Here is an 18828-nt window from a genome sequence, read left to right as displayed (position 1 = left end):
TAATTTTGTTCCAATAAGTTTTTTCATGAAACTAAAGGCCAAAGGGTTTATCACAGTTAACTTTTTGGAACTACACCACTTCATGTTGCCTGAAAAAATGAAATATGTGATTTGATCCTGAAGGAAACTGCTGCATCACATATTTCTTTGTCTAACTGCCCGTTGTGGATGTCACATTCTCTGAATGAAGACCTTTTTAACAACTATATATAAATACTACATGAAGTATGCATGCACGGCTAATCCAGATACAAGGAAAACATTATAAGAGGTAAAAGTGCATTTCTCAGTTGTTTCCAAGTCTTGTGAATTATTGTTAGATATGATGCATTAATACAGATTTGATGTGTCGGGTTTTGACTGAGAAGCAGATCTGTAAATGAAATTATATATAACTGTTAATTAACTGCTTGTTATGATTTCTATGCCAATAAACACACCACACACAAAAACTAATTGCTTGTTTTCACTTATTTTGGTGAGGCAAGTGTCTTATTTTGGGCTTGTTTTTCCAGACCATGTTGCTTGTTTCTCTTGCGATATCTGGCAACACTACAATTGGTAATTCACCCACCCATGAGCACACAGTACTGTCACTTTAAAAAGAACTTTATTAACCGTTCTTTTATTTTGTTCTAACTGGTAACCTTTTGGAAAAGAGGCTGCAGAACTTCTGAACCGGAACAGAAAAATACTGTTTTTGCTCAGAATGAACCAAAATGAAAAACATTTCGTTTTTAGTCCCTGATTTTGACAATGGTGAATGTAGTAATGTGATGAACTATGGTAGATCATACTCTATTGAATATATCGATGAGGTAAAGCTGATCATTTTTAATGGTCTTCTGTAACAGCACTGTATACAGTAGATGACACTGTGGCATAAAAGTGAACTTAACAAACATATATAAACAATGATTGAATATTGGAACTATTGCAGCTGACTCCACAGGATAGGGTCCCTTGCCCTTGTCCACACTCTTTATATCACTCTTCTTACTCTCTTCTAAAATTCCTTCTCTTCTCCTCTATTTCTTCACCTTTACCTGGCACTTTCCTAAAAGTAAAAAAAAAAAGTATCACTTCTTTATAACATAACTAGTATATGCCCCACCTCGAAGCTGATAACGATGATGATGATTCTTTTCAATTGCGCTTGCTCCCTGGTCCAGTTCTTAATGGCAAACTGGCACAAACAAGTAATTAGTAAAGGAAGACGAATGACTTAAAGCTGCTATAGCGAGCAGCCCCCTCTGTTGGTCAGAATAAACAGCACACGATTAACCATGTTGCCGGTAGGCTTGAATAGGGGCTTTCTTGCCATGTATTTTCACTTAGCGGACTGTTTTGAATGTGCAATAAAAACGGGGACATTTCCAGGGACAGCTCTAGTCGGGGACAGACTGTCAAAAATGGTCTGAAACCCTACTGTAGGATATATCAGAGCAAGCTTTGACAGATTCACTCAAAAAAAACCAAACAAAAAAAAAACCGTTAACCTAAAAATATGCTACACTATTCCAGAACAGTCTGAAGATCTGTACCAGGTTTGGTGGATGTAAATAGAAAACTCTAAGAGGAGATAGTGTTAGAATGTTTGGTCTCGGTTTAGAGATTTTGAAAATCAAATTCGTCAAATAATAGTATGTTGGCTTCATCAAGCCAACATAATGAATATTTACTTTAAAAATATGTTTCTTAGACTTTGAGGAATGTTTACAAATATTTATTTGGTGTCGTTTGTCTTTGTTTTCACCAAAATAGCATATTCCATAGAAAGTGTACTATAGTATTACCCTAACAACACAAGGATTGTTTGGACACAGCCATGATGGTATTATTCGTAATACTGTATATGGTTTTCATTAAAGTGCCTTACAATACCAAGTACCATGGTACATGAATATTGACAGTACACAGTATTTGTATATTGATATCTGGACATGTGGTATGGTCATCCAATGGTTTTTAAACATGGCAATTCCATTATGCTCTTCCCCTTCAAAAAGTTCATTTTGTGTCAGGGTGGGTTTATTTGAATATTTTTTTTTTTTGGACTAATGTGCTGGTGCTGTTAAATTTCAAATGGTTTGAGTGTGTGTTTGTTGGCTGTTCCTCTGCTCTTGCTGCTCATGCTGTTCTCCTGCTGACTGATCAATAATGGTCGATTCTCCTCCTGAACCATATCTCATCACATCCTCTTCACTTCGTCCTCATTGCTTCCTCATGCTTTCGTACAGTCGTTCCATATTGGAAAACTCTGCTGCAAATTCCACCTCAAATTAACTTCATAGAAGTATTAGTACAAAGTTTCTGTAAAATAATTTTTCTTCACCTGGTTCATGCATCTAATGTTCATCTCTGGCTGTGATTGAATTGTTGTTGGTTATAGATAAAGATCAACAAGCATAAATAACCTTACTAAACCTTCAGACTTTGAACAGAATAAATGAAGTTTGAGATAAGTTATCTTAAAAAGCAGCATTCCTTTGAGCATCTGTGGTGATCATTCCCTTGATCACTGCTTTCAATAAATTTTTTTGGACATTTATTTATAGAGAATTCTGTTGAAGTGCTGAAATTTGTTTAATATTTAAGGGTCTGTTTTATGTTTTTGTCTGATTTAAACCTTTAAGCTCTGAGGGTGTTTTTAAAGATTTCCTGTTTCAATGGCATACCCAAAATGAAAGGCTTATAACTCGATTTAACATGATATATTATATATTCTATTGATTTCTCTGATTTTACATAATATATCTCAGGGCGTAAATAAGGTATCTCCAAAAAACTGCTTTTGTTTTGTTCCCAATCGTGTCACCTGTTACTAAGTAAAATTTTGTGTTGATACAACAAAGCAATTAAAAGTTATAGCATTACAAAAATAATTTATCCTAGTGTCCAAAAACGTCCTCAAACAAATAAAACATAATAATTGTACATAAAAACTAATTACACATGCAAATACAACAATGACTAAAGGTATGCTCTCTCTCCAAAGAATGTAGGCATGAGTAAAGAGATCTCATTCAGTTCCATTCAGTGTCATTTGAGTAATCATTGAGTCTGTGTCATGTACATAGCACCATCTCCTGGTGGTCATATGTAATTAGAGTGAACGATCCTCTCTGCCCATATTTGGATGACTTCCACCTCAGGTTGGAGTGATCTGAATCCTATTACGATTGGTTTAGCATTCCATGATACTGAACAACATACTACATAATTTCCGATGAAGTTGTCTGATCCAGGAAAGCTAACGTGTTTTTAGTCAGATAGCACATTGTGTGCTGTGTGCTCTTAGTGCTTTTCTAATAAGCTATGCAATATTTTTGTCTGTGAGTAAAAATTTGGCTGGTTGTATTCTACTCTTTAAGAGCTTTCTCAGTTTGATGTTTTTACCGATTACAGTAAAATGTGCCATGCAAAATTCTTAATAAATTAGCAAAACTAAACACTTCTGATTTGTCTGCAAATTTCAAAGCACTTGTTCAGTTTTGGTCATAATGCCTACATGCATTGTAAAGTACAGCTATTTTGTGTTGATCAAGACTGTAGTTATTAAGATTTTGATAATTATTTTTTCATCCGAGCTTAAAGGGTTAAACAAAACCAGACTGGTCCACTGTTCTGATATTATCCTCTGTTGTAGAACCTTTAGTTTCAATTATCTACGTCTTTTGATTATGGATGTTTCCAAAGGGTCAATTTGCTCTTTCCCAAAGTATATTTACTGTAAAATAAAATTAAACCTTTGATTACATTTTCCATATTGATAAGAACAACAGAACCAGTTGGACTGTTATTACCTACAACTTGAAGCATAACATAACTAGCCTGCTCAAATTAGAAATGCATGCTAAGCTAGTAAAACAGGCTCGTTTTGTTTGGGTTGCATAGAGCTGTCAACATGACACTCAGTATTGTCTCACATCATTTTTTTAAATGACACAGGAAGATTTTTATTTATTGATCAATAACTATGCTGTATTTATTACTTAACATTGAAAAATGTTTGGGAATTTCAACTACTCTGGCTTTCCTTGATCACATCAGTGCCTTGGCCTTTAGACATGAATGTTAATAGGTGTCAGGGACTTCAAATGTTTATTTGATGATATATAATAAAAATTAAATTGACCTAGTAAAGGCCAAATGGTACGTCAATAACTGTGCAGGAGCAAAACTTCACATTTATCTATGCTTTACTCATGTCTTAAATCTTAAATTGTGATTCTTACGTTGGTACACTAATGCACAAATTTTGGCATTTTGCATTGCCAACTTTTGAGGAATTGTGCTTAATAATTCATAAATTAGATATGTCATTTTTATTCCCACCACAGTATCATTTCCAGCACATCTCAATTCTGTATTGTGTTTAATGGAAGGTTACTTTTAAAAAGTTTTCCTTGACAGATTACAAAATACATGCTGTAAAATATGATTTGTAATGTATGCCATTAGATTACTCAAGGTCAGTAACGCAATCTAAATACATTGGATTACTTCTTCAGCACTGGCACATTGTTTCACTTGTTTTGACTATAAGCAATTAGATAACGTAAGAAAATCTTCACTGTAAAAATACGTTCTCTGAATAAAGCCTAAATATCTTATGCAGTTTTGCTACACGAATATTTATCTTGTTTTATCTTGTTTTTTTACAGGAAAAAAGTATTTTAATTCTCATTAAGAACAACATTTTTGCTGTACATCTTTGCCCTAATATCAAAGAAAAAATGTATGCTCTAATGTTACAGAATTTATATAAAATATAATCGCGAAATAGCATGTTAGCTTAGCATAAAGCTAAATGTTTACATGACAGTTTAAACAAGGTTAACTATTTTTTTGCTGCTCCAAACTTCAAAACCCCACAGAGTGTACGCAACGACATCATTTTCTGATCGTATATGGTTTCTGTTCATAGAATGAGGCAGAAAATATATTATTTGTCGATTTCTATAGGTTACATTGGTCAGCATTTCTTGTAAAAATACCCTTACCGCATAAAAAACATTGACATGTAATTGTGTATTTATTGGATTTATGTTTCATCTGTCAAAGCGTTTCTAACAGTTCTTTTTGTTAGGATGTAGAAACACGGTGTAGCTATTCTATTAAGCTCCCAAGTAAAAGTTTCTTTATGATGTCATATCCACCTTTTCACTCAAAACAGTGTGAAAGTGCTCGTATGAATGAAACAAATCATAAGAATGTGTTTTAAAAGTGAAAGTGTCATTTAGATGAGTTAATGTTTTACAACCGAATAAACCAAATATTAAATGAAACAAATTTCAATAAAAGACAAAGTAATCGCTTCAGTAAATACTTTTTGAATGTAGCTGTATTCTGATTACCAACTATTTAAATTGTAACTATAAGTTCCACTGTAGTGGAATACAGTTACTTATATTTAGTATTTTAAATACGTTTAAATCCCGTTACATGTATTCCGTTACTCCCCAACACTGATTGGAAATGACAGCCAATGAAAATTCTCTATTAACCAAAACTATATATTTATGAGATAAGTCCTTGAGAGCACCATGTCATATCTTCTTAATCCATTATTGTTGAATAACTGTAAACTGCAATAACTATAATCATGAAAAAAGAAATCCAATGAAGAAAAGCCACAAATAATGTGTCCTCAGTGCGGTTGTCTTCCAAAATAAACAGAAGCCTTGAAGCTGTATTCACCAACCCCCCTTCAGCCTCCCACCTCTCTGTCAGAATAATTTAAGTCAAATGTGATTAGTCTAACGCACAAACACACTGCTGCACTTGCAAGCATCCACTTTGTCCATCATGAAGGCATTTTATCTCCTCAACATCTGACATACAGCGAGTTAGTCTACATCTGCAGTTACTCCAAAGCTTAACCAAACCTAGTAAGAAGAAGATGAAATAGAACAAAAGTGTTGAGTGGGAGAGGAAGAGAGGGGCTGTGATTGGGGTTTGGGGGGGGGGAGCGGAGGCCTCCCACATGCTCGGGCTCTGAAGGCAACCGTGCAACGGTCGAACGCAGGGGATTGGGTAAGCCTTTTGTTGCTTTCTCTTTTGTTATGTCTGAATTAGACTTTTTGCAGCGTTCTTCATCAGTATGGAGGTGATGATGGGTGTGTGTGGTTGTTCTGAGCTTTATTTGTAGCGTGGGGGTTTGTTGTGCTGGTGTGAGCGGTGGAGAGAGATAGATTGTGTATCTGTCTGTCTGACTCAATTTAACACACATGCTCATATACAACTGACTGGAGTCTTTTCCTTTGTGTATGTGTTTATGTGATGTATTTTAGTACATTTATTCATGCAATGGCCTTTGTTCTATTGCTTGTGGTTGCACTGTTAAATACTGTAATATAATTCAAATGATATCTGCTGAGATAAACCTAGTAAACAAAATTCATGCGTTTTAAACAAAACAGTTTCGTAAATGGGAAAGCAACTTAATTTGCTTTGGTATTAACTGAACTAATTTTATACTTATCAAAGTTAAGCATATTTAAATAAATCTAATTTAAGCCATTTGCTTAAATCTTACTTTTGCCATTCATATTTTTATATTAGCATAATTTTTTACATCACTATTTTATATTATTTCGTTGTTAAACAAATTGTTATATTTATGAAGCACAACTAGCAAAAACAATATTTTCATGATATATTCTCTGGAAACACAGTTGTCTTCCAAAAATTAGCTTCTTAAGTAATTTTATCTTTTTTTTTTTTAAAGAATGTTTAGATATTTTTTTTACTGGAATACAAGATAAAATACTCATACATTTGTTTATACATTTTTTTTTTTTAATAATTTTTTTTTGCAGTGGATCAGTGCAAATAATGAGCCATTATATCTGGTTTGATCTAAATGTATAAAGTGGTTCATGATCATAACTAACATGCATGCAATGGTTTTAAACAATGTTTTCTGCATTTGGCATAAAATCTTTATTGTCTGATGTGAATTTAAATAAATCTAATTTAAATAATGTCTTTAAATCTTACTTTTGCTAGGAATATTTTTTGAGTGTGTCCCATTCATTAGATTTTTTTTTCTTTTTTTAAACGTAAACCTCGCTATTTTTGCTAAATTGTTAAATAAATTGTCAGATTTATGCTTAAAACAAGAAAAAAAAAAATATTAGCAAAAACAACATATTCTTGATAAATTCTCTGAAAACACAATTGTCTTATAATTTTGCTTTTCCATAAATGTATCCTTTTTAAAAGAATGTTTAGATAAGAAAAAAATAAAATAAAATGCTGATTAAAAGGACTTTTTTTCCCAGTGCATCAGTGTAAATCATGAGCGATTCGATATTTTCGGTATGCTCTTAATATAGAAAATGGCCAGAGTTAATGATTTTAAAGTGAATGCAATGGTTTTAAACAGCATGTTTTCTGCATGTGGGATAAAAAAATTTTGTATGATGCGCAACCAGAGAAAAACTGTTGCTATGAGCTCAGCTAATCAATATGATGGGATGCCCTGCAGTTCTTTTACAGTTCTTTTGTCTGACATGCCAAAGACAGTTATGAGCAATGATTAAAACACCGCCCAGCGCCACCTGCAACACCTCCAACACTTTGAATGGATTAACTGAACGTGACACCCAAATCGAGGCCAAAGACCCCCTTATATTCTTTATTTAGCAACTTACACTGTCATTTATTTAACATTTCACATTTTTGTTGTCCATTTTAGTTCATTTGTGACAATTGTTATTTATTGTTAAAGTCTCTCTGGAATGTGTTCCCATTTATTGGTTTCAACTAACCCAAATTCTCCTATTGCACTATTAAATAAGTTGAAGCCCGCCCCAAAAAATTGCCCTTAAATCAAAACGCCTTGTCTTGTCCGGTCTGCATAATAGCATGACATCATCAGTGCTCTCCAGTAATTTTACTTTCATTTCTTGAAACATTTAGATGAGTGAAAAAGAGTAATTTGTCAGTGTCAGTTGATAAAATATGTAGCTGTCCTGAGAAGGACATTCAAACATTTTCATCCAAGGTTATACAAAGATAAGACGCCACAAGACATTACTGTCCATTGATAGTGCTTGTATAATAATCATGCGACATTGACTTTGGTTTTGTTTGTTGTCAATCACTGACAGAGAATAACATTATCATGATGCAATTGCTGCCTGAGGCTCACACAGACCCACTGGGTTTGTTTTGGAGTATTATTTGGTCTGGAAAAAATCAATGAGCCGTTTTTGTAAAGATTAATCACATGAGTTGTGTAGAAAGACATTTGAAGTAACAGAGTGATTTAATCACAGTTAAGGGTGGATGTACTGAATTATTTGCAGAGTCTGGGCGGATAACACCATTATGTTCAAAGTTACTGATTTTGAGTGAAAATATACATTCAGGGTTGAGTTTTAGAGATAACAATAGAACTAACATAAGGTTTGAAAGAAATCTTTGGATTCTTCACCACAGATTAAGCTTACATTAAAATCACATTGTTAGTAAAATTAAATAATATTTAAAGACTTTAAAGAAAAATCGTCATCCCTTTTTATCATATACAGGTTAAAGTCTTATCAAAGAGAGGAGATTCTTTTAATGTAAGTAACTGTTATCTTATAATTAATATGTCACATTAACTTAAGTAAGTGTACGTTTGGTTACTAATTCTGATTTTGGTATAGTCTGGTTTTAGATAAAGGCAAAGCGCTATATCTTAAGCTGTGACAGTTAAACAAATTCACATGTTGGATAGAAAAAAGCAACAACAGCTTTATCAGATGAAAGCTCTGCTTTGATTAAGATTAAATTAGATTCTTTATCATGAACCACTGCTTAAAGCACAATTGAATAAGTGAATGGACTGTATTAGTTTAAAATAACCTTGCATATCTATCTTAAAATGTGCTTTTTCAGAACAACAGACTTAGTTTGAATGTAATTGCTAAAGGTGTACCCCAAGGCTCTGTTTTAGGCCCTACCTTGTTTTCTATTCGTAAATAATTAAACAAAAGGGCTACACTCAGCCAAATTACATTTGTATGCTGAACAGTTTCTTTTCTGAGAATTTCAAGTTGGAAATGAGCCATACACCACCTCTAAATTTGTAAAAACTGCTCTGACGGAGTAAACTATTCCTGAATGCTCACACAAAACTAACACAAAAATCAACTACACTGCAAAAAAAAAAAAAAAAAAAAAAATATATATATATATATATATATATATATATATATATATATATATATATATATATATATATATATAGTATTTTTGTCTTGTTTTTTTGTTTTGTTTTTTTGGTCTTGTAAAAACATTTAAACATTCTTAAAACAAGATACATTTAATAAATGTATGAGAAACTAAATAAAATAAGATATTTTGCCTTGTTTTTAGATACATCTAACAAAATGTTGTAAATTTATGCTTTCAACAAGGAAAACTATTTGCTAATGGGGTAAAAAAAAAAAAAAAAAACTTGATTCAAAGGGAAAATAAGTTTATTTTTCTTACCACAGTGGCAAATATTTGTATCTACTTTTAAACATAAACCACACCAAAGTTTGTTACATTTCTTAAAAGCAAGACTTAACATGTTGTGCCATTCTGTTTAAGTAATAAGTAATTTTTCCTTGTTTAAAGAATGTTTAGATATATTAAACAAAAAATAAGACAAAAAATACTCAATAGGAAAATAATTTTTTGCTGTGTAGAGATCATGTATGTCATGCTAAGTCACTTTCTGACCAATGTTTACTACAACAAAATGGAAAGGCTGGATCGCAATATACAGTATGTTTGTTTATGAAGATATTCTTGGTCATGTGGTCATGTGCTTTTAACGTTTTGAGTTTAATAGCTGTAAAACCTGGTCCACTACATGGTCTTTATAATATATAAATTAATTACCAAACAAGGCACAACTGTTTCATCACACAGCTACTATCTAAGGCTACTTAAAATGCATGGTCCTCCGGTATGTTTTGTTGCCCTTGTAAGGACGTGTTACTGTTCTGTAAGGTCAGTGCATGTTTCTTTTTCCTTCAAGGGGTCATTTTAGGTGGCTATTGTGGGTAAAGTGTTTTGTTTTTGTATCAATTGCTAACCATGTCCCACTTAGAAGAGAAACTGATGTTGGAGACGTCGCCTGGTGGGTGGTGCACATGCTCTGTTGCACTTGGCAAAAGCCAAAAATGAAATAAAATAAGGGGAGAATTGCAATGTCAATAGGGCTTTTTGGTTAAATAAAGGCTAAATGAATACAATGAATAAAATATATCACTACAGTTTGTGAAGATGGGATATTGACACCATACAGCTGACTTTTTATCTGACATTTTATCTTAAATTTAACCAGATATGTCCATTAATATGTTCTCATCACTTTGGTCTTTTTTTCTGTTCTGCAGTTTATGGTGAATACCCTTCAATAAATTCTCCAGCTTCAGTCCTGCTCTGCCAAATCTCAAAGCATGTCGGGTGCCTACTATGACAACGCCATGTCCGACGAGACCACAGACAGCTTTTGGGAGGTCAGGCACAAAATCATATTAACTGGTGTTTTGGAAATGTAACTTTGGTGTTGGTTGGCCTAAAAGTTTAAAAAAGCCAGCTAGCAAGTTTTGATGCGAAAACCGTATGTCAGATCAGTTACAAAAGATATCTAGGACCACGGCCACACTAAAATGTTTTTGTTTGAAAACGCATTAATTTTGGTACGTTTATGCCTCGCATTCACACTGGAACAGCGTTTTCCTCCACCAAAAACTGAGCATTTCGAAAATGCTCTCCATAGCTGCATACTTTGAGAAACGATGACGTTGGGAAGCTGAAAAAAAAAGAAAAACGGTTTTATTTCATAATAAATATTTTTATATTATTAGCTAAAATGATATAAAACATTTATGAATAATTAATAAATAAAATATCAAATTAAATTTAAATAATTATTATTACACTAATAAATAATTAATTCATTTAAAATAATAATTTAATGGTGTGCATAGCACAAATTATTCTCAATATTTACTTATGCCCATAAAGATGGACGTGGCCAAAGTCAGAGCACAGAACAGTCTGAAGGTCTGTGCCAAGTTTGCTTGATGCTTAAAAAGCATGAAAAAACTCTAGGAGTTGTTACGATTGCTTATTTTGGTCTTGGTTTAGGGATTTTGGAAAAACCCTTAACCAAAGTATGTAGAATAACAGTATCTTGGCTCTGTCAAGCCAACATAATTAGATACGAGGTAACTTGCTGTTTGCCAGTGTTGTAAGTCTTCTTCCCTAGCGTGTCACTTGTTATTTTATCTTATTGACTGGTTGATTTTTAAATCTGTGCCTTGTTTAAAAGTATGTCATTCTAAAGGTCAACCAGGCATTGTATTGATCAGAATAGTGTTAGAAGTTTCACTGTGCTTGATTTACTGGACATAGAGTGCACTCAACTCCTTAGTATGTTTTCCATAACCCTAGCTATTTCAAAAAGTATCCATGTTTCTCAGGTTGGGAACTACAAGCGCACAGTAAAGCGGATTGAGGATGGTCATCGGCTCTGCAATGACATGATGAACTGCATTCAGGAGCGTGCTAAGATAGAAAAGGCCTACGCACAGCAACTTACTGACTGGTCTAAGAGGTGGAAACAGCTGGTTGAGAGAGGTACTGTATGATTTATGATGAAACGTATTAAGATGCGTTTCGGGTGATCTGATCACATGTGGTCAGCCCTAAATACAGGTCTAAACGGGGTCTAAAACGTTTTTTGATCGTTTCACAGAAAACACATATGAATGTGGTCAAAAATGTGTCGGGGGCCTGGGTAGCTCAGCAAGTATTGACACTGACTACCATCCCTGGAGTTGCGAGTTCGAATCCAGGGCATACTGAATGACTCCAGCCAGGTCTCCTAAGCAACCAAATTGGCCCGGTTGCTAGGGAGGGTAGAGTCACATGGGGTAACCTCCTCGTGGTCACTATTATGCGGTTCGCTCTCGGTGGGGCGCGTGGTGAGTTGTGCGTAGATGCCGCGGTGGATGGAGTGAAGCCTCCATATGTCTCCGCGGTAATGTGCTCAACAAGCCACGTGATAAGATGCACAGGTTGACGGTCTCAGACGTGGAGGCAACTGAGATTCGTCCTCCGTCACCCAGATTGAGGCGAGTCACTACGCCACCATGAGGACTTAGAGCGCACTGGGAATTGGGCATTCCAAATTGGGGAGAAAAAATCTGAGTTACAGTGAGTCACTTACAACGGAAGTGTAAATCTGTAAACATTAAAATACTCACTGTTTCAAAAGTATAGCCACAAGATGTAATAATATATGTGTGTTAACATGATTTTAGTGTGATAAAATTGCTTACTTACCTTTTCTGTGTGAAGTTATATCCAATTTTACAACTTTGTTGAAATGACGACAAGACACTGTAAACCCTAAAACGTCTTTTTAGGGTGCTTTTATAAAATTATACGCTTTATTTCTGCCATACACTTCCATTGTAAGTGGGGACGAGTCGAAAAAGCTTTTGTGGTTATCAACATTATGCCACAAATGCTGTCGATTGCACCCAGAATATTCCTTTAAAACTAGCCTGAAATATTTTTTTGAGTGCATTTGTACCCTTCAGTTTATAAAATCCTAAAACTAGATGTGAAGTGACTGTCTGGAAGGCAAATGTTTTCTTGCTTCTCTTAACCTTTCATTCCTAATAAGCTTGTCTTTCTCTCACTTTTTCACTCAATCAATGTCGTTGTTGTTTATTGGCATGTTGTCTCTCTGGCAGGGCCGCAGTATGGAACTCTGGAGAAAGCCTGGTTAGCTGTGATGACGGAAGCAGAAAAGGTGAGCGATCTGCACCAGGAGGTGAAAAACAATCTGCTGAACGAAGACTTAGAGAAAGTCAAGAACTGGCAGAAAGATTCCTACCACAAACAGATGATGGGCGGCTTCAAAGAGACTAAAGAGGCGGATGAGGGATTCAGAAAAGCCCAGAAGCCCTGGGCCAAGAAACTCAAAGAGGTGAGGGACTTAGGGGCTGTTCCCATCAAATGCATTTTTTCATCCATCTGTGTTGTTTTTCAATTGTTTTTCTATGTAAACAAGTTAAAAGAACTTGAACTTTTAAAAATGCATCTCAAGACACCTGTATGTTTTTCCATTCGTTGCGCTGCGTTTAGCTTTTTTTTAACCTAAGAACACATTAGTTGTGAACGGGACCTTAATTTGTGACACATGATTACAAAAACCTCTCCAAAAACATTGTAGATTCTCTTAAAGGTGCACAGTGTTTTACAGCTAAACAAATGAATAGTACTTTTGAAAATGTGTTTAAAATGATGCACAGTCAAATGAAATGAAGATTCCAGTGACTATAAGAACGTTTTACTCTACATAATTCTTGCGTAGCCACACTTTTGACATTCGGTATAAAGTCTGGTCCACATCGCATCTTATTCTGGCCAAGAACCGCACACTTAGACAGGAAGCAATTATTTGACTGACTTTAACCAACCACAGTTTGCTTTGTTTTTACATGCCTAAACAAATTACGTAATATGCGAACTGATCCATGTGTTAAGTGTAGCTCACCTTGTTCAACAAAAACCTGATTGCAATATCTTCTCTTTAAAATATAGTTAGAAACAGCAAAGAAAACATACCACATGGCCTGCAAGGAAGAGAAAATAGCATCTACAAGAGAAGCCAATAGCAAAACAGAGGCATCAGTGACATCTGACCAACAGAAGAAGCTCCAGGAGAAGGTGGACAAGTGCAAAAACGACGTTCAGAAGGTCAGCCAAGAAAATGCATTTATTCTGAATAATAATAATTCATGTTTATTTTCATTAAAACATTTTATAAATAGTATTTTATTTCATTAAAAAAATATTTTTATATTATTAGCTAAACTAAAAAAATAAATAATAGTTAATAAATAAAATAATTACATTTAAATAATAATTAATACATTAATAAATAATTAATTCATTTAAAATAATAATTTAATTGGGTGCAAAGCATAAATTATTGTCAGCATTTACTTGATATGCTGTATATACCCATAACATCTAAAACAAGTATTTGGACACTTAAGCCACACTTAAAAATGTATGAATGTATTTGCATTACAAATCAACTTAATTGGTTTAACTTAAAAGCAAAAAGAAAGAAGTGTGAAGTTAGTTTTGTAAAAAATGTCTATTATCATTTGTTTGGAGACTTTGATTTTTTGACTTGATTTTTCCTTTTTTCTAATCCAGTTAATGTATGCATTTTTGTGTGGCTTCCCTTCTGGGGAAAAAAACCCCCGATCTAAAACCAGCATAAGACCAGCCAACCAGATTAGGCTGGTTTTAGCTGTTTTTATTTTTTATTTTAGCAAGGTAACCAGTTTTTGCACCATAAAACAACTGGAAGACATGGCCTAACTAAAATATCCTCAAGCAGTTTTTCTACTATTCATTACACCAGCAGGTTCAAATCCCCAGAGCTTTCTTTCATAATACTGCTCTACCTCTGGGCCACTTAATAGGAAGGAACACAGATATGTTCAATAAATGGCTCTCTAACACACTGTACAGCCAATTCATTAGCCTTTAACCTTACCCAGAATCCATTATAAGCACTTAGAGCCCCAGTGGAATCAGCTTCTGCCAGATCTGAATGGGAACGCTGGGTTTGAACAAGCCACAGTGGAACAATGGAGAAGATGGACATTTGAGTAATGGCTGTAATTATCTGTAATGTAGCTGTAAAACTATCCCTTATGACACACAAAACCATCCTATATGATGATATTATTCAATTAGGAAAGAATGTATACATTCTCAAAGGAACTTATATTCTTGCATAAAATAAATAAAGCCTATATTAAGATCATTAAGATTTCTTTTTTCATTGTGACATTATTTTAATGTCAATTAAGTACATTTTGCCCTGAATTTCTAATTGCCGTAAAGTGTTGTGACATTTTTTTTTGTTTTTGTAATTCTCATTATTCTTGATGATGATTCTTTTTTTTTTTTTCACCTTTTCTCCCCAATTTGGAATGCCCAATTCCCAATGCGCTCTAAGTCCTCGTGGTGGCGTAGTGACTCACCTCAATCCGGGTGGCGGAGGACGAATATCAGTTGCCTCAGTGTCTGAGACCGTCAATCCGCGCATCTTATCACGTGGCTTGTTGAGTGCGTTACCGCGGAGACCTAGTGCGTGTGGAGGCTTCACGCTATTCTCCGCGTCATCCGCCCTCAACTCACCACACGCCCCACCAAGAGCGAACCACATTATAGTGACCACGAGGAGGTTACCTCATGTGACTCTACCCTCCCTAGCAACCTGGCCAATTTGGTTGCTTCGGAGACTTGGCTGGAGTCACTCAGCACGCCCTGGATTACAACTCGCGACTCCAGGGGTGGTAGTCAGCGTCAATACTCGCTGAGCTACCCAGGCCCCCCTTGATTTTGATTCTTAATTATGTCATATTTTTCTTTCTTTTGTTTTAGGGTGATTTATGAGTCTGACACAACAATGTTCTTATGAGGTTTTGTGAGGTTTGTCTAAATTTTAAAGGGATCATATAAATTCTTTTTTTTTTTTTTTACTTTTCACCCCAAAATCAAAAGCAAAAAAAAAAAAAAAGTCTAATTTTAAGATCATTATGATTTTTTGCATAGTGATGTTATCTCCATATTATGCACATTTCCCCCCGAAATTCTCATAAGCGTAATGCATTTGACATTTTACTTTTTTTGTTTTTTTTTGGTTTTGTTTTTTTGTAATTCTCATTATTCTCAATGGTGATTTTCAATTATCTAATTAATTTTTTCTTTTGATTTTAGGGTGAATTATGACACAAAATTGTTCTTGAATTGTTTTTTGAGATTCGTCTAAATATAATTTTAAAGGGATCATATCAATTTTTTTATTTTTATTATTTTGTTTACCTTTTTTACCCCACATTTCACGCCTAAAAAATTAAATGTTTTTGCTAAAAAAAAAAAAAAAACTTAAGGTCATTATGATTTTTTTGCTTTGTGATGTTATATCCATGTTTTTAATACAGTATACTGTATCCAAATAAAATAAAAATAACCACAAAATTATTATTTTTACTACCATAGTTTTTGTTTTCCTGTATTGGTGCTATGGTTTTACTATGAATATCAAGATTAGAATATGGTTATTTTAGTAAAACCATGGTCAATTTATTGCGAGGGAATGTTTTGACATTTTTTTTTTTCATTATTTTCAAAGGTGATTCTCAATTATGTAATTATTTTTTCTTTCTTTTAATTTTGTGATGAATTATGACAGAGAAATGTTCTTCAAAGGTTTTGTGAGATTCATCCAAATATACTGTAGTTTTAAAGGAATAATATCAGTTCATTTTATTCATTATCATTTTATTTTTTCCCTGAAGCCCACCCATAATGTCTTTTTTAATAAAGTTAAATTATAATTAAAGTTTAAATTAAAGTTAAATAGGTTTTTATTTACTAAGGTTTTTTTTTAGTAATTACATTTTTTCTGACCATTAGAATTATGCATTTTTTTGCAACTGTACCTTTAAAACCTTTACATAAACATCCTTTGTTATGATTGGCTAAACTCTTCAGAAATATCACATACTGTATATTATGCTACAAGTCATTCGATTTTAGATGGTGTGTGTTTGGTGTTACAGGCCAAAGAGAAATACGAGAAGAGCCTGGATGACCTCAGTAACTGCACGCCACAATACATGGAGAACATGGAGACAGTGTTTGAACAGTGCCAGCAATTTGAGGAGAATAGGTTGAACTTCCTAAGGGAGGTGCTTCTGGATCTCAAACGACATCTCAACCTCGCAGAGAGCCAAAGGTCAGCGGCAAAACACACACCTGGTCTTCAAAGTCTAGTAGTCTGAATAGCAGCCTTGACTGGAGTACAGAAACTATATGGGTCTCAGCTGTAATTATTTGGGGATCCTGAATGATCATACTGCATTCATAAACACAAATCAAATTTGGAGTTTTGTGGCTTTTAGGCCATGTCCTTTAACTTTGAGGTCGTCTATATGCTAATTTACTCATAAAAGTTGTTTGTGTTTGATTAAACCATTTCATTTGGACTTTAATCTCTTTATAATCTCTACAATCCGATCTCTACCCACAGCTATGCCACGGTCTACAGAGAACTGGAGCATAACATCAGCTCGGCCTGTGCTCAAGAAGACCTCAAGTGGTTTAGCAATGTCCATGGTCCTGGCATGCACATGAACTGGCCACAGTTTGAGGTAGCGCACCATTAGTGGGGAACTCCAGTTCATTTTATGTAAATGCAGTTCACATAAATGATTCACTAATTCACTGGAGCTTTAAAGGGACTTATTTAAGGGAATATTCTGGGTTCAGTACAAGTTAAACTCAATTGACAGCATTTGTGGCATAATGTTGATTACCTAAAAAAAATTATTTTGACTCGTCCCTCTCTTTCTTAAAAAATAAAGGCAAAAATCAGTTACAGTGAGGCACTTACAATGGAAGTTTAAACACAGAAATGTGAAGCTTATAATCGTATAAAAGCACTTACATTAATTCTTCTGTTAAAACTCGTGTATTATTTGAGCTGTAAATCGAAATTTTTGTGGCGGACTACTGTTCTAGGTGGATTAAATTTTAATTATTTGTCACTGACGTTATGACATCATGGTTGTCAGATGATTGTTATGTAGTTAAAAAAAATTGTTTTTATATTATCATCTGATTATTATATATTTAAAAATATTTTCTTCTTTGAATAGCTTCAGTGTAGACATAATTCTTGTTCTCTCTGAATTCTTTTTTGACTACGAATCAGGAGTTCAATCCAGATCTGAGTCACTCCATCAATAAGAAAGAGAAGATGAAGAAGAATCATGAGGAAGTGACTTTAACTCAACTCACACACGGTGAAAATCACGGCACACCACCCACTGGAGACCGGGGCAGGTACAGAACTTTACCCCCTTATTTACAGCTTATTTATAGCTTTTAAGCCCTTAGTGTAATGTTTTGAAAATGTTTCAGTTTTATTTTAAAGCATATAATTTAGCATAGCATTAAAGGTGCTTTAAGTAATTTTAGCCATTCTAGAATTCCCATAAGGTGAGCCGTTGGATTAGCCACGCCCCATTTCCAAAACCCAGCACTCCAGATATACCAAACGAGTTTTACTGAGACCAGTATTGAGCAGAAACGGTTGTCAAAAACAACAGCAGCAAAATAGCGCCCTCAACTGACAACTGTTATGAGCAACATGGCATAAAAATGGCATTAAGCCTCAATAATTCGCTGCAACTATAATACTATGAGAACACGAAAAACTTTTGACAGGCAGAAAGCGTCAGAGACCATGGCCCGCTGAAACATTTTTGTTTGCTGTTTACAGAGTCTAGAACTGTCAGGAAGACTGGTGAGATATCTCATGACACTTATTTAATTAATATCTTTCAGGGTGTAGGAAATTTTCTTGCATACCTTTCCATGAAAAAAAATAAAAATAGCTTACAGCACCTTTAACCCTATTTAAACGAGTTTTTGTTTAATGGTTTGACTGCAGACAGTATTTTGTTGTTTGATTAATTTAAATAATTCCAATGATGTGTCCAAAATTGCCCCCTGTTCCCTATGTAGTACACTACATTGCAGTGTTATCCGAATTCTCTGTGAACATTTTCAATTCATAGTTCATCAATTGATTAAAAAAACATATAGTGAGACAAATATGTATAGATTGTTAATAAATAATTGATTTTTTGTCATTAACTCAGGTTAAAGGAATAATTCACCCAAAAACAAAAGAAAAAAATGAAAATCCTGTCATCATTTACT

General features: G+C 34.2%; 1 protein-coding gene across 4 annotated transcripts in view; it reads left to right on the top strand.

The window, feature by feature from the left end:
- The window catches only part of pacsin1b (protein kinase C and casein kinase substrate in neurons 1b), a 36990-nt gene that overhangs the window by 11305 nt on the left and 6857 nt on the right, over positions 1–18828 (top strand). For 2 of the 4 annotated variants that reach the window (XM_051707100.1, XM_051707099.1), the window contains exons 2-8: positions 10389–10511; positions 11481–11637; positions 12762–12997; positions 13615–13770; positions 16662–16837; positions 17132–17252; positions 17816–17946. In XM_051707100.1, the coding sequence (XP_051563060.1) occupies positions 10452–10511; positions 11481–11637; positions 12762–12997; positions 13615–13770; positions 16662–16837; positions 17132–17252; positions 17816–17946 (1037 nt within the window). In that variant the 5' untranslated portion in view covers positions 10389–10451. Of the gene's footprint in view, positions 1–6019; positions 6040–9912; positions 10000–10388; positions 10512–11480; positions 11638–12761; positions 12998–13614; positions 13771–16661; positions 16838–17131; positions 17253–17815; positions 17947–18828 lie in introns of those variants that run through there. The other 2 variants (XM_051707101.1, XM_051707102.1) reach the window with 2 other exon arrangements.

This window comes from Myxocyprinus asiaticus, chromosome 9, assembly GCF_019703515.2.
Source record: "Myxocyprinus asiaticus isolate MX2 ecotype Aquarium Trade chromosome 9, UBuf_Myxa_2, whole genome shotgun sequence".
Lineage (NCBI taxonomy): Eukaryota > Metazoa > Chordata > Actinopteri > Cypriniformes > Catostomidae > Myxocyprinus > Myxocyprinus asiaticus.
The sequence above is the reverse complement of the archived record's forward strand: the minus strand, read 5'-3'. Positions and strand labels throughout refer to the sequence as shown.